This window comes from Physeter macrocephalus, chromosome 2 (genome assembly GCF_002837175.3).
Source record: "Physeter macrocephalus isolate SW-GA chromosome 2, ASM283717v5, whole genome shotgun sequence".
Taxonomy (NCBI): domain Eukaryota; kingdom Metazoa; phylum Chordata; class Mammalia; order Artiodactyla; family Physeteridae; genus Physeter; species Physeter macrocephalus.
The window spans coordinates 75,643,360-75,657,078 of NC_041215.1; the positions used below are offsets into that span (position 1 = coordinate 75,643,360).

At 35.4% G+C, this 13,719-nt stretch overlaps 1 protein-coding gene across 8 annotated transcripts in view; it reads left to right on the plus strand.

The window, feature by feature from the left end:
* Positions 1 to 13,719, plus strand: part of UBR3 (ubiquitin protein ligase E3 component n-recognin 3) — a 229,007-nt gene that overhangs the window by 129,827 nt on the left and 85,461 nt on the right. For all 8 annotated transcript variants that reach the window (XM_055088455.1, XM_055088442.1, XM_055088451.1 and 5 more), the window contains one exon: positions 3,493 to 3,581. In XM_055088455.1, coding sequence (XP_054944430.1) covers positions 3,493 to 3,581 — 89 coding nt within the window. The remainder of the gene's footprint in view (positions 1 to 3,492; positions 3,582 to 13,719) is intronic.

Sequence of the window (13,719 nt, forward strand, 5' to 3'; positions counted from 1 at the left end):
GGCCCAGCCGCTCCGCGGCACGTGGGATCTTCCCGGACCGCGGCACGAACCCGCGTCCCCTGCATCGGCAGGCGGACTCTCAACCACTGCGCCACCAGGGAAGCCCGACGGCACATTTTTGTTTCCATTTCTTACTTGATGACAAATTTTTGTCCTTTGAGGATGGGTTTAATTTTTAAAACCTTTTTATTTTGAAGAAATCTCAAACTTACAGAAATGTTTCAAGGATAATACAAAGAACTTCCTGGATCATTTCAGGGTAAGTTGCTTTACCCTGGAATACTTTAGTGCGTGTTTTTTAGGAATAAGGTTGTTTTCTTACCTAATCAGAATACACCTTTCAAAATAAGGGAATCAACATTTTATTTAGTACGATAAAATCCTTAGATCCCAAGTTTTGACAGTTGTCCCAGTAACGTGTCTCAGAGCAAAAAGATCCAGTCCAGAATAACTCATTGCATTTTGTTGTCATGTCTCTTTGGTCTCCTTCAGCATGGAATAGTTTCCTCAGTTTTTCCTTTATTTTCTTGACCTTGGCACTTTTGAAGATTATAGAGCAATAGACACTGTAGAATGTCCCTCAGTTTGGGCTTGTCTCCTTTCCCATTATGTTTGGATTCAGGTGATGCACCTTTGAGAGGAATATCAAGGAAGTGTTGCTGGGGAGTTGCCTGGTGGCCTAGTGGTTAGTATTCTGGGCTTTCACTGCCATGGCCCAGGTTCAATCCCTGGTTGGGGAACTAAGATCTTGCAAATTGCGCGGCCTGGCCAAAAAAAAAAAAAAGGAAGTGTTGCTGTTTTCTTTTGACTGCATCCCATCAGGTGTCACATGATTTTAATTTGTTTCATTACTGGTGATTAACTTTGATCACTTGATTATGAGGGTGTCTGTTAGACTTCTTCACTGTCAAGTTACCCTTAGTAACTTTCCTCTCTTTTTCCCCCCCTTTGTAATTAATATGTAATTTGTGGGGAGATACTTTGAGATGCTGCAATATCCTGTTCTCCATCAACTTTCAGTTTATTCATTTATTTACTTATATCAGTTTGGAGTTATGGATTCCTATTTTATTTTGTGGGTTATAACTTCATGCTTATTAATCATTTTGATGCTCAAATTGTTCTAGATTTGATCAGTGGGAGTCCCTTCAAGCTGGTTTCTGTGTTCCTTGGATTTCTCCCCACCATTCTTTGAGCATTTTCAATTATTTTCTGGGCCAAGAAGATAGCCCAGGTTCATCTTGTGTTTGGTATTAGCCATTTCTCCAAAGAGTCCTGGTTCCTTTTAGTAAAGAATTTTATTTAGAAACCACAGTCCATGTGCTCATTCTAATGAGCTCATTCACAGACCCTCTTAGTGGGCAAAGTGTGTGTGTATGGGGGGGGCATAAAGGGAGGGGAGAGAGAGTTATTAAAAACTATGACTATGAGTTCAACCTGATAATCCCAATTCTAATCCAACACTGTAGGATTTTTTTCTTCTTTTCCTTCTTTTCATAACTGCAACTCTCTCCTCCCATAGTGAGAAACCTGGCCCCTATAATCCTTAATATGTATTAATTTTTTATTAATTCCCTTGTATGTAACCAATTTCTTGTAACTTTCCCCCACACGAATGCCCTCCTGTGCGAGGCTGTTGGGTCTTGACACCCTGTCCTAGGCCACTATGCCACCTTCCACATTCAGGAAGGAAAGAGAGCACAGGAGTGGTTTTTAATTTTTTGAAATGGCTAATGTCATTGGGAGTCCAGTTTGATGAGTAAGGTGAATGATCAACCTGGATAATAATATACTGGCTTAAAATATAAAATATAATATAAAAAATGAGTTGTATTTATAAAATAGGTAATAAAGTGAGTTTTCTTAAGTGGGCCCTAAATTACATTTAAAGTAAATGTTAGAAAAGGAGTGTTAAAAGTCTCTTGAACTTTATTGGCAAAAATATGTAACTTTTCATGGTAAGCTGGACCACAGTACTTGATTTTATAGATGTTTGATTATCTCCACTAAATGGGTCGGAGTGGATGTGTGAATAATCTAAAAATTACCATCAGCATTCCATTCTTCTAAATTCTATATTCTATACCCTTTAATCATTTCAGATTAATAGCAGAGTTCTTTTATGTTTCCCATAGAAATTGCTTCATAGAATCTCAGTTTAATAAAATTCTTTTGTAGTATATAGATATAATAAATGGTCACTAAAAGAAACTGCTATAGTATTCTCCATACATTAGGTTTTTAATGTCCTTTGTATCATGGGCTATGATAAATCCCTTTTTGAGTTTAGTTCAAGTAAAAAGTTTGTCTCTCCCAATGAGTTAATATATAACTTACCTTTTAACCTTTTCCTTCTTCCTCTCCCTCCTCTCTTGTTTTGAATTACTATATTAACCTTACCTTGCTGGGGGTAGAATTTTATGCTTATTAGTATTTCTAGCATCTTTAAATGTAGGGAAACCTATCTCCTGTCTTTATTAGTTTACTTTTATTTTCTTATACTTATGTTATAGTCATTTTTTTTCTTTTTCAACTAGCCTCAAATTAAAATGCTCTTTGGAAGTAGATAAGGGATAATTAATAAATAGAATAAAGTGAACTAATCCAAAGGAATATTTATGCTTAGATTTGGAATATAGTTTTATCTTTATCTTGTATTTGAGACTCTTTCATATTCTTTTACTTCAAACAAAATAAACTAAACTTGGAATATTTCCTGGTAGAAACTGGAAAACTTCCTGGCTTTTTGATATTTCTTTTAGGAAGAGACCTGTTCTTAACGTAACAGTAAATCTGACTATTCTTTTTTTAAAAAATTAATTAATTAATTAATTTTTGCTGCATCGGGTCTTAGTTTTGGCACATGGGATCTTTTGTTGCGGTGTGCGGGCTTCTCTCTAGTTGTGGCGTGTGGGTTCCAGAACGCGCGGGCTCAGTTGCCCCGCAGCATGTGGGATCTTAGTTCCCCAACCAGGGATCGAACCTGCGTCCCCTGCACTGGAAGGCGGATTCTTAACCACTGGACCACCAGGGAAGTCCCCTAAATCTGACTATTCTTATCTTTTAGATTCTGTCCATAGCTTAACATAATAGTTTCTTCTAGCAATGAATTAGCTATTATTTGTACCTGGCGTTAAATTGTGGATTCCTAGCTAAAACTCTTCTTGCTCTTACTATGAACTGACATATATTTAGGAAATTGTGTTGTTGGACATCCAAATTTTCTATCTACTTTAATTATTATTTCACATTTTAAAGTAAATCGTGGCTTTTATTTTTATCTACTTAAGCCTAGTGATTTTCAAACTATTTTAAAGCAGCAGAATCCTTTTAAGGACAAGAAAATTTTACCTGAAATTTAATACATAGTACAGAAAATTGGTTGTTCTTAACTGTGTGCCGGGGGCCTTTCATACATTATATACTCCTGAAAGATAGTAGGTATGTCTTAAGCATGTCTGGTACTTATCAGTTTATTTCTGTTTAATCTAGGCGACAAAAGGCCAGAGAGAGGCAGCAGAAATTGCTTGCAGAATTTGCTTCACGACAGAAAAGCTTCATGGAAACTGCAATGGATGTTGGTAAGTCAAAATTTATTAGTTTAGAACTCTCATACTTACACTTACAGTTATTACCTTAGGGGTTATCTAATCCAATCATCCACCAGTTTTTAACATTACAGACAGATGATTTCTGGTCTTTATTTAAACAATAGAGTGATGGAAGATCAGACCTTTATTATAGACAGTCCATTCTGTTGTTGAGTAGCTACAGTTGTTAGAAAGTTCTTCCTGATGGTAGTAATACAGTATTCTCCTGCTGCTTTCTTCTTTTAAACTGTCCTTTAGATTTGTGAGGTTCATCAGTATGAATTTACTTATTCTGATTTGTTCCTGTGAAATTATTCTAAGATCCTTAAAATAGTTTTCAGATACTTTCAGTGTCTCTTCCTGCTGCCCACCCCTTCACTATTTCATAAAATCAGATGCACTCCTCACTTCCATTAGGATTAGCATTAGCATTTGTACAATGAGAGAGGATGCCATTTTCCTGTGTGATGGTAGATTGCTATGAATAATCTTTTACAAACGTAGGAGAAATAGATTAAATCTCAATTAATCTCAGTCTTCAATTAACCAGGATACTCCCTTCCCTGACTATTACTTGCATTTCATTGATTTCTCTCTCTCTCTCTCCCTTAACTTTTAGACAAAAATGCTGAAAGAAAATACACTGAAGTTGTGCCTTTAGTTAAAATATGTACACATATGTGCATTCAGACATGCAAATACAGTCTCATGCACATAAGCACATGTAACTAAAGTTATATATATGTATTAACTAATGTTCAATATATAACTAATGTTCAGAAGAGGTGTGAAGAGGAAGGTCAGTCCAGATTTAGCATAATGTGTTCTGAACCATCAACCGTAGAGTTTATGTTCAGGACATAACTTTGATGTAACATATACTAAATTCTGCTTATTGGATTAACTTGCTATCAGTTGACTTTCTTATAAGAAATATGAGGATTTAGTTGATTGACACTGCTTTTACTTTTTCCATTGTGTTTTCTTTTCCTTCTTTCCAAAAATTAATAATTATGTATATTTTTTGGTTTTTACAGATTAAAGATAATTGTAATAAGTGCTACAATTAAGTGTTCTATTAAGTGTCCTATCTATAGCCAGTTTCTTCATATCTCTTCATATAAAATGAACTAATATGCTCCCCTATTTTTCATTTTTCTTTTCCTTATCTCCACCTTCTGCATTTTATTAGTTCTTTTCTTTTAAATTAAGGTTGCCAACATTTTGTTTTGCAGTTGCAGTCAAGTCTTCCATCCAAAGGTTTATTCTAAAGGTTGAAAAACAGTTAACTTTTTGAATGTTGTTGAATACAGGGCTGAAAAATAACCTAGTATTCATTTACTTTTTTTGAGTCCAGTGGCCTGACTCCTAGCACACTTTAAGGAGATTGTATTTAGTATATAGCCTCTTTTCTCACAGTCTTGCAATTGCTAAAACCATACCAACCTTTATTCATTTCTGTTTGGGCCATTACTTTGTTATGTTGTCTTTTGTTTCTCCTGAAGTTTCCAACTGCCTTTTCTGTTTGGGCCATTACTTTGTTATGTTGTCTTTTGTTTCTCCTGAAGTTTCCAACTGCCTTTTTTTTTAACTAATATGCCTTTATGATATCCCTATTATTCTGCCCACTCAATCATACTGTCCTTTGCATGGAATTCTATTCCAGTCTGGTCCATTTGCTCTGTAGGCATGCCCTGCAGCCATTACCTTAGGATTTTCCTCTTATGTTGATCTGGGGTTTCCTGCCTCTTATGTCTTTCTGGGAGTCTTGTTTATTGGAGTGCAGCCTCAAGTGTATTCCCAATAATGCTTGTGCTGGAAGCTAAACTTTCTGATTCTTTATATTTCCAGATGGAACTCTGGTTTGCTCTCATGCTTGATTGTTAATTTGAATGAACATAAAATTCCCCGTTGATACACATTTTCTGTTACAACTGTTAAAGCAAATACTCCCTTGTCTTTTGCCATTAATTTGATAAGAAGTATGGTGGTAGTTTGATTCTTATTCATTTGTGGGTAAGCATTTTTTTCCCTTTCCTGTGACACTTTTATAATTGTTTGATCTTTAGAGAGCTGAAGTTTTATGATATGTATCTAGGTGGATCTTTTTTCATTCTCCTTAGTACTTAATGGACCTTTTCGGTCTGAAGATTCATGTATCAGAAGCTCTGAGAAAATTTTTTCCTATGATTTTCTTGATAATTAGTATAGCCATCTTCCAAGATGACCCTCAGTGATCCATACCTCCTAGTATTTATGCCCTGTGTAGTCTTCTCTGACATTGTGCCAGAATTGGTATACATGATCACTGGGATATGGCAGAAGTGATGGTATGTCATTTCTGAGATTAGGTTATGAAAGATACTATGGCTTCTCTCTTGACGGCTTTTCTTTCTCTTGGATTACTCATTCTGGGGAAAGCCAACTGCCATGTTGTGAGCAGCCCTATGGAAAGGCCTGTGTGGTTAGGGACTGAGACCTCTGGCCAACAGTCATGTGAGTGAACTTGGATGTGAAACTGCCAGCCCCATTCAAGTTTTCAGATGAATACTGCCCAGCTGTTAGTTTGATAGCGATCTCATGACAGGTGCTGAGCCAGAACCATCAGCTAAGCTGCTCCCAGGTTCCTGACCCTCAGAATCTGTGTGAGATGATAAATGTTTTTTTAAGCCACTGAATTTGGTGGTAATTTGTGAAACAGCAATAGAAAACTATTGTAATACTTTTCTCCTTATATTTTCTTTATTCTCTTTTGGTGGGACTCTCACTACTTGGATATTGGATCTCCTGGACTGATCTTTTAATCTTTTATGTCTTTTTTTTTTATACATCTATATTGGAGTATAATTGCTTTGCAATGTTGTGTTAGTTTCTGCTGTACAGCAAAGTGAATCAGCTATATGCATACATATATCCCCATATCCCCTCCCTCTTGCGTCTCCCTCCCACCCTCCTATCCCACCCCTCTAGGTGGACACAAAGCCCTGAGCTGATCTCCCTGTGCTATGTGGCTGCTTCCCACTAGCTATCTATTTTACGTTTGGTAGTATATGTATGTCAATGCTACTCTCTCACTACGTCCCAGCCTCCCCTTTCTCCCGTGTTCTCAAGTCCGTTCTCAACGTCTACATATTTATTCCTGCCCTACCACTAGGTTCATCAGTTATGTCTTTTTTATATCATGTATTCTTTTTGCTTTACATGCTTAGAGGTGTCTTCTCTTCAATATCTTGGTCTTACTTTGTCTGTAGAATTTTTTCTCAAATCTTTCTGAATGTCTGTCTCTCTTTCTCAATTATCCTTTATCCTTCTGAATTACTTATGTCTTTCATGTTGTTAGTTTTCCTCATTTGCCTGATAATCCTTGACTCTCCTGGAAAGGTGGTCTGGGTAGTTAATTTGAGTTTACCCTGCTGAGGTCTAAGTAGGTTTGATTCTAATAATTCTCTTTAGTGTAAGTATGGATGAGGCGTGTCGACTGTCAGACTTAGATTTTGGTGAGAGGACTGCAGACTACTCTGTTTGGGTCCCCAGATGTTAACACTCAATTAGAAACCCCAGTGCTGTCCAAGTGACTTGTTCAGTTCCTCTGGAGAAAGATAGTCTTTTTTTCCTCCGTGAGGTAAATGTCAAATTATCTGAGTGCTCTGTCAATCAAAGTTGGGGAGGGAATTGGGGTGCTGAGTAGTGAAGTTCTGTATATAGACTTTTGATTAATTACTCTGTTTTTAGAATGACTTAATACTTATGACTCCTATCCTCTGCCTCACTGACTGATTATGAGCCCAGAGTTGACATTCTTCTAACGGACAGATCAATTCTTCCTTTCTGTAACTTTCTCATAATACATAAGTGGTTGCAGCTTTTATGACTTTCTTTCATTGTCAGCATGTCTCCATCTCCTCCAATCTTTTGGAAATTTTATTGACATTTCTTATTTGTTGGTTGGTGAAACTCTCTTCCACAACTCCATCCTTTTTCTATATTCTTGGGGAAATATTTCTTTATGTATTTCTCTACTTTTATTTCAGTGGTTTTTTAGAAGGAATGGAGACAAAAGCCTGTGCTCAGTCTGCAATCTTGATTAGATACTTATATTTGTTATTATAATATATGAAGTTAAAATTTCTGTTATTACAAAAACATTAAATTTTTATTATAGAAACTTAGAAAACACATATAATCAAAAATAAGAAAATAATATTATATTTTTACTATCACATTTCCCAACCTAGGCTGTATCCTTACAAATCTTTTTCTGAGTATATATGTATATAAATGCTTTTTTTTTTTTTAAACCAAAATGAGTTAATTTCACACATGCTGTTTATTCTTATGAAAAATATCAAACATACAGAAAAGCTAAAGGAATAGTAGTATAAATTCCCATGTACCACTATAACCCTCCCCTAGTTAACATTTTTCTTTATTTGTTCTTTCCCTCTCTGTCTGTCTCTACTAAATGAAGTAAGTTATAGACATCATGACACTTTACTCCTAAATACTTCAACATACGGGTCCTAGGATTAGTATATTCTCCTACTCAAGCACAATACATCATATGTAAGAAAATTACTTTTTCTTTCAAAGTAAATAGCTTCAAATACCAGCCTGGATATTATGTTAAACAATGAAATCATTGAATTAAGTTTAAAAAATTTAAAATTGTTTACAGATCATTTTGTCCTTCAGTAATTCTACTTAGGGTATATAGTCAAAAGCTCTGTGTTCCGAAGTCACTTGAGAGCAGTCTTTTTGGGGGAGGTAGTGTAACCAGTTTGATGTACAGTTTGGTTTGTTTGTTGGCAACCTTAGGAACTAAGAAAAAAAGCTTAGTTAATACTGCTTTTAGAAATTGTTTTTATCTGTTGCCTCCCACTCCCATGTGAGATAGAACAAAAACAGTTTTCTAAGGAATTGATTAAGCAAAGTATCCAGAGGAGGTTAGGTAGTATTGTCTTGAATAGGAGAATGGCCACCTCATTTCCTGAGGAGACTGGAGGGAAGCGGGAAAGAGAGGATGGAGATAGAGATAAGTTCCATTAGGGGCAGGGGAAGTGGCAAGTTCAGGTGATCACTCAGTTGCTTCAGTTTTCAGGGCTAAGTAAAACGTGAGTTCTGCTAAGTGAAAAGAATGCCACCTGAGGTTTGGAATAGCTGCTGATGCGAGTGGGAGATGTTGCTCACCCAGGCTAAGTATAAAAATTGATAAGCAATGCTTAGGAACCAGTTAATGTTCACAATCATATATTCGAATGTCATTAGTCTGCAAAGTTATTGACTCGCTGTCCTAAATCTTACTACTTTTTGGAAGGTTTGATCTTTTTTGGCAGTAGCCAGGGCACAGGAACAACAATTGAGGGATCAGGCAGACATGATTGCTAGCAAACAGAGGCAGTTCCCAGAAGCCATCAGGATAATGGGCTCCGCTCTCTCCTAGTCCCGGTTCTTGCATGCTGCAGTGGTGACAGGTGAGGTAATATAGATTCATGAGCATTTGGTTTATTTGTGTTGGTTATGGCCATGCCAGTGGGATTCTGGACCATTCACATTGGCATATTCCTTTTATTTATAACTCACTCCTTTCTCAAAGAGATCTGTTTGACCCCTAGAACCTGTTTGAGATCCCATTTTCATACATCGCTCAAGATAAAAATTACAGAGTCATATGTCTCACTGCCTCTGATTACTCTGCTCATTTACATCTGATATTATGTATTATAATATTATTAACACATGAAGCAGGGCCCACACCTGAGGTACTATTTAGCAGTAATACAGACACAATTTAATCTCAGTCCAGTCCTCTGCTTTATTTGTCAAATACCTTTTGTCTTCTTGCCTTATTTCCCATCTGTGTTGTAAATGTAAGCATTCTGTAGTTGCTTCTTTCTTATTTTGCCTTTATCTTTGTGTATGAGGGATGTTCTCCCAAGATTTCTAGTCTAGTAACATAACATGTAGAGTATTTCGAATTTATAACATACAGTACTTTACAAGTCCTCTAATCAAATATTGTACATCATTAGGTAAAAATGTAAGGACAAATGCTTTTCTCTCTGAATGCAACAGATTTCTACTCTGTGATTAGTACTCTTACTTATATGTTGATAATGCCTTTTTGTAGTTATCAGATTTTCTATATGAAAAGACTCCCTCTGCAATTCCTCTGTCTTTGTCTCCTGATTACTATACCCCATTATTTGTTTTTACTAGCCATCTAGGTATAGAAGTCATGATGTTAGACCTTGATTCATTAAGGCTTATCAGATAGATATGACTACTGAAATCCAACATAATTGTTTCAAGTGAGAGTTTAGATGCTTAATATAGAGTAAATTTATTTTGGAAATTATTTTCTTATCTTAAACATACTACATTTAATTGTAGAAGTTATATGGTACAGAAAAACATGAAGAAGGATGAATTTTATCCCTAATCCCACCGTCCATAAGACGTGTACATTACAGATGATACTGCGTAGTACAATTTGGTTTCATGTCTTCTTGCTCAACATTTTAGCATAAAAATATCCCTATATTATTATTAAAACTCCTGGTAACTATGATTTTTAAAGGCTTTACTTTGTTGGAGAGGTAGCAGGTAGTGGTTATCATCATGGACTCTGGAGCCTTACTGCCAAGTTCATATTGCAGCCACTCCATTGCCTGGAGTAATTTACTGAACTTCTCTCTACATTGGTTTCCACATAGTTAAAAAGGGATTATTATACTGCCTACCTCATAGGGTTGTTGTGAAGATTGAATGTATTAGTACACTTAAAACACTTAAAACAGAGTGCTTGGCACATAATAAGTGTTTATAAGCATTGACTATTTACTATTATTACTTTTATTCTATAATTTACTTAATTATCCCATCATAATTGGACTTTAGTTTTACAATTTTTTAAATTATTTATAAACATTGTATATACAAAACCTTGTCTGTATTTTGGGTCTGGGTCTAAGGTATGAATTTTGGGGGATGATGATGATGATGATATATATTTTTGTATGTTAACTGTGTAACCAGAACTATGCTAAACACATTCTGTATATTGACTTATTTGTCCTGATAGACCCATGAGATAGATGGTAGTATTCCAGATAAAGATGCCTAAATTTAGGTTAAGAAATTTGTCTGAGATTATACAGTAGTAAATGGTAGAGTCTGGGCTGTTAATCAACAAGCTTTGCCTGCTCTTTACTATTTCTTAATATTTGAAGCAAATTGAGCAGAGTTAAGTCCCTCCCCTCCCCTACTCCCCCAAGTTGGTAGCCTGGAGATAGAAAGGGACAGTTATGAGGATAGTTGCAAAATAAGAATTAATAGACTGATGATTGATTGATTGATTGAGGCACAAGGTACAAGATAGAAGGGATATTCATTGTGTTTGGAAAGTTTTATTTATTTATTTTTAAACCAGAATGAAAAGAATACTTCTTTTCCAGTAGCTGAAACAAAAATCCTTGGTGTGACTCTATTAGTCTAGCCTAGTTATAAGGTCAGCCCCACTCCAGTCATATGAATCAAAAGTGGGTGGTGATGGTATGATTCTCTAAGCAAAAATTGAGTCCTGCTGTTAGCAGATAGGACAGTAGATACTAGGTAGATAGAAATAGTAGCTGTCCACAGTACCCATCCTTTAAGATTTCATTTGGAAAGTGGGGTAGTCCAAGCAGGAGCTGGCATAGATCAGGATTTGGTTGACCTCTTATTGTTGTTAGTTGTGGAGGGAGCTGTTTATTTTGCTATTTAATAATACAGTTCAATTTGAGGTTTATCCTTTTATTTTTTTAATAATTTACATAAGAAAGGGGGTTGGAGAGATATATATAATAATACAGTTCAATTTGAGGTTTATCCTTTTATTTTTTTAATAATTTACATAAGAAAGGGGGTTGGAGATATATATATATATATATTGAGACATAAAAATAATTACATCCCAAGTGTCCCCCTCTTAGGTAAATGATAACATACTATGTATAATTCTTCTACCTTGCTTTTTTCACTTAACATTATATCCTGGAGAACTCATCATGCAGTGTATAGAGATGTTCTTTATTCTTTTTTCTACCTGTATAGTAGATTCCCCACAATACCACACCCCCCCACCATAGTTTATTCAAATGATCTTCTATTATTGGACATTTGGGTAATTTCCAGTCTTTTGTTATACAAGTTGTACTGCAATGAATATCTTTGTGCATGTATCTTTTTGTATTTTGATAATATATCTGTAAGATAGATTTCTAGATGTGGGATTGCTGGGTCAAAGGGTAAACACATGTGTAATTTTGCTAGATATCGCCAAATTACCCTTATGGGGTTGTACCATTTTGCATTCCCATCCACAGTGTGTCAGAGGATCAATTTCCCTACGTACTTGTCATTAGAATATGTTGTCAAACTTTTGTATTTTTGCTAGTCTGGTAGGTGAAAAGAAGTGCTCTCTGGTCTAATTTTAATTAGCACTTCTCTTATTATGAAAAAGGATGCTGTTTATATCTTTAACTACTTCTTATTCCCTGACATATCTTTTTGCTGCTTTAGGGTTTGATTCTGTCATAAATTAGCCTCTTTTATATTCTTACATTTCCTTGGAATCAGGAACAGCTGTAGACTTGCTCTGTTTTAGGTAGGACCAATCTACTTGTGACATTGGAATGCATATAGTGCATTAGTCCTATGTATCTATGGCTGTTGCATCTATGTTATTATTTTATAAATTATTGTAAATTTTGCTGTGTTAACTTGTGAAATTCTTATTCTCTCAACTAAATAGAAACTAATTGAATTTCTTTTCACTTAAATTAGAAAGCAGATCTCATGGATAGAATACTTTTTATGTTGGTTGCTCTGGTTGTAAATTTGTTCACTTTTGAGGGATGGTGCTGCATCTGTCATTCAAGTCAGTCATCTGTGATGTGGTATATTTCAAAAAAAAAAAAAGAAATACAGCCCATAAATGTAAGTTATGTTTTGGTTATTTGTTCCATAAATAAGACCCACTGATACCAATCCAAGACATTAAAAAAATATGCTTAACATATCATACAAAACTGTATGAAAGCAAAGCTTATCATCTCTTCCTACCTTCCCATTTAAATCTCACCCCTCCAGGATAAACCATTATAAACAGGCTTTCTTTTTTCACATGAATACATTTTGTTTCTATTTGTTTTTCCTGAAATAAAATTTTACTGTATATAATGCTGTACAGTTTGCTTCCTTTTTTTTTTTTTTTTCTTTTGGCCTGCACAGCGCGACATGTGGGATCTTAGTTCTCTGACCAGAGATCGAACCCATGCCCCCTGCATTGGAAGCACAGAGCCTTAACCACTGGCCTGCCAGGGAATTCCCATGCTTCCTTTTTAAAAAAAATTGAAATATAGTTAGTGTACAATATTATGTTAGTTTCAGGTGTACTACATAGTAATTTGATATTTGCATAAATTATGAAATGATCATTTTAAGTCTAGTAACCATCTGCCCCATACAAAGTTACTACAGTATTATTGACCAGATTCCTTATGCTATATATAACATCCCACTGCCTTATTTATTTTATAACTGAAGGTTTGTGCCTCTTAATCCCCTTCAGCTATTTTACCTCCCACTCCCCACTCCCCTTCCCTCTGGCAACCACCCATTTGTTCTCTGTATCTATGATTCTGTTTTCATTTTGTTTTGTTTTTTTTTACATTCCACTTATGAGGTCGTACAGTTATTTTACATTCCACTTATGAGGTCATACAGTTATTTGTCTTTCTGTGACTTCACTTAACATAATACCTTCTAGATCCATCCATATTGTTGCATAGGTCAAGATTTCACTTTTTTATGGCTGAATATTATTCTTTGTGTGTGTGTGTATGTATATCACATCTTCTTTATCCATTTCATCTGTCAGTGGACACTTAGGTTGCTTCTGTATCTTGGCTATTATAAATGCTGCTATGAACATTGGGGTACAGCTTCCTTTTAAAAAAACTTAACAATGTATCATGAATATCCCTGCAAATTAGTATCTGTAGATCTCTTTTTATCCCAGATATCATTATGCACACATGTGCTTGCATATATATGCAATATATGCAATGTCATATACACGGGATTAATA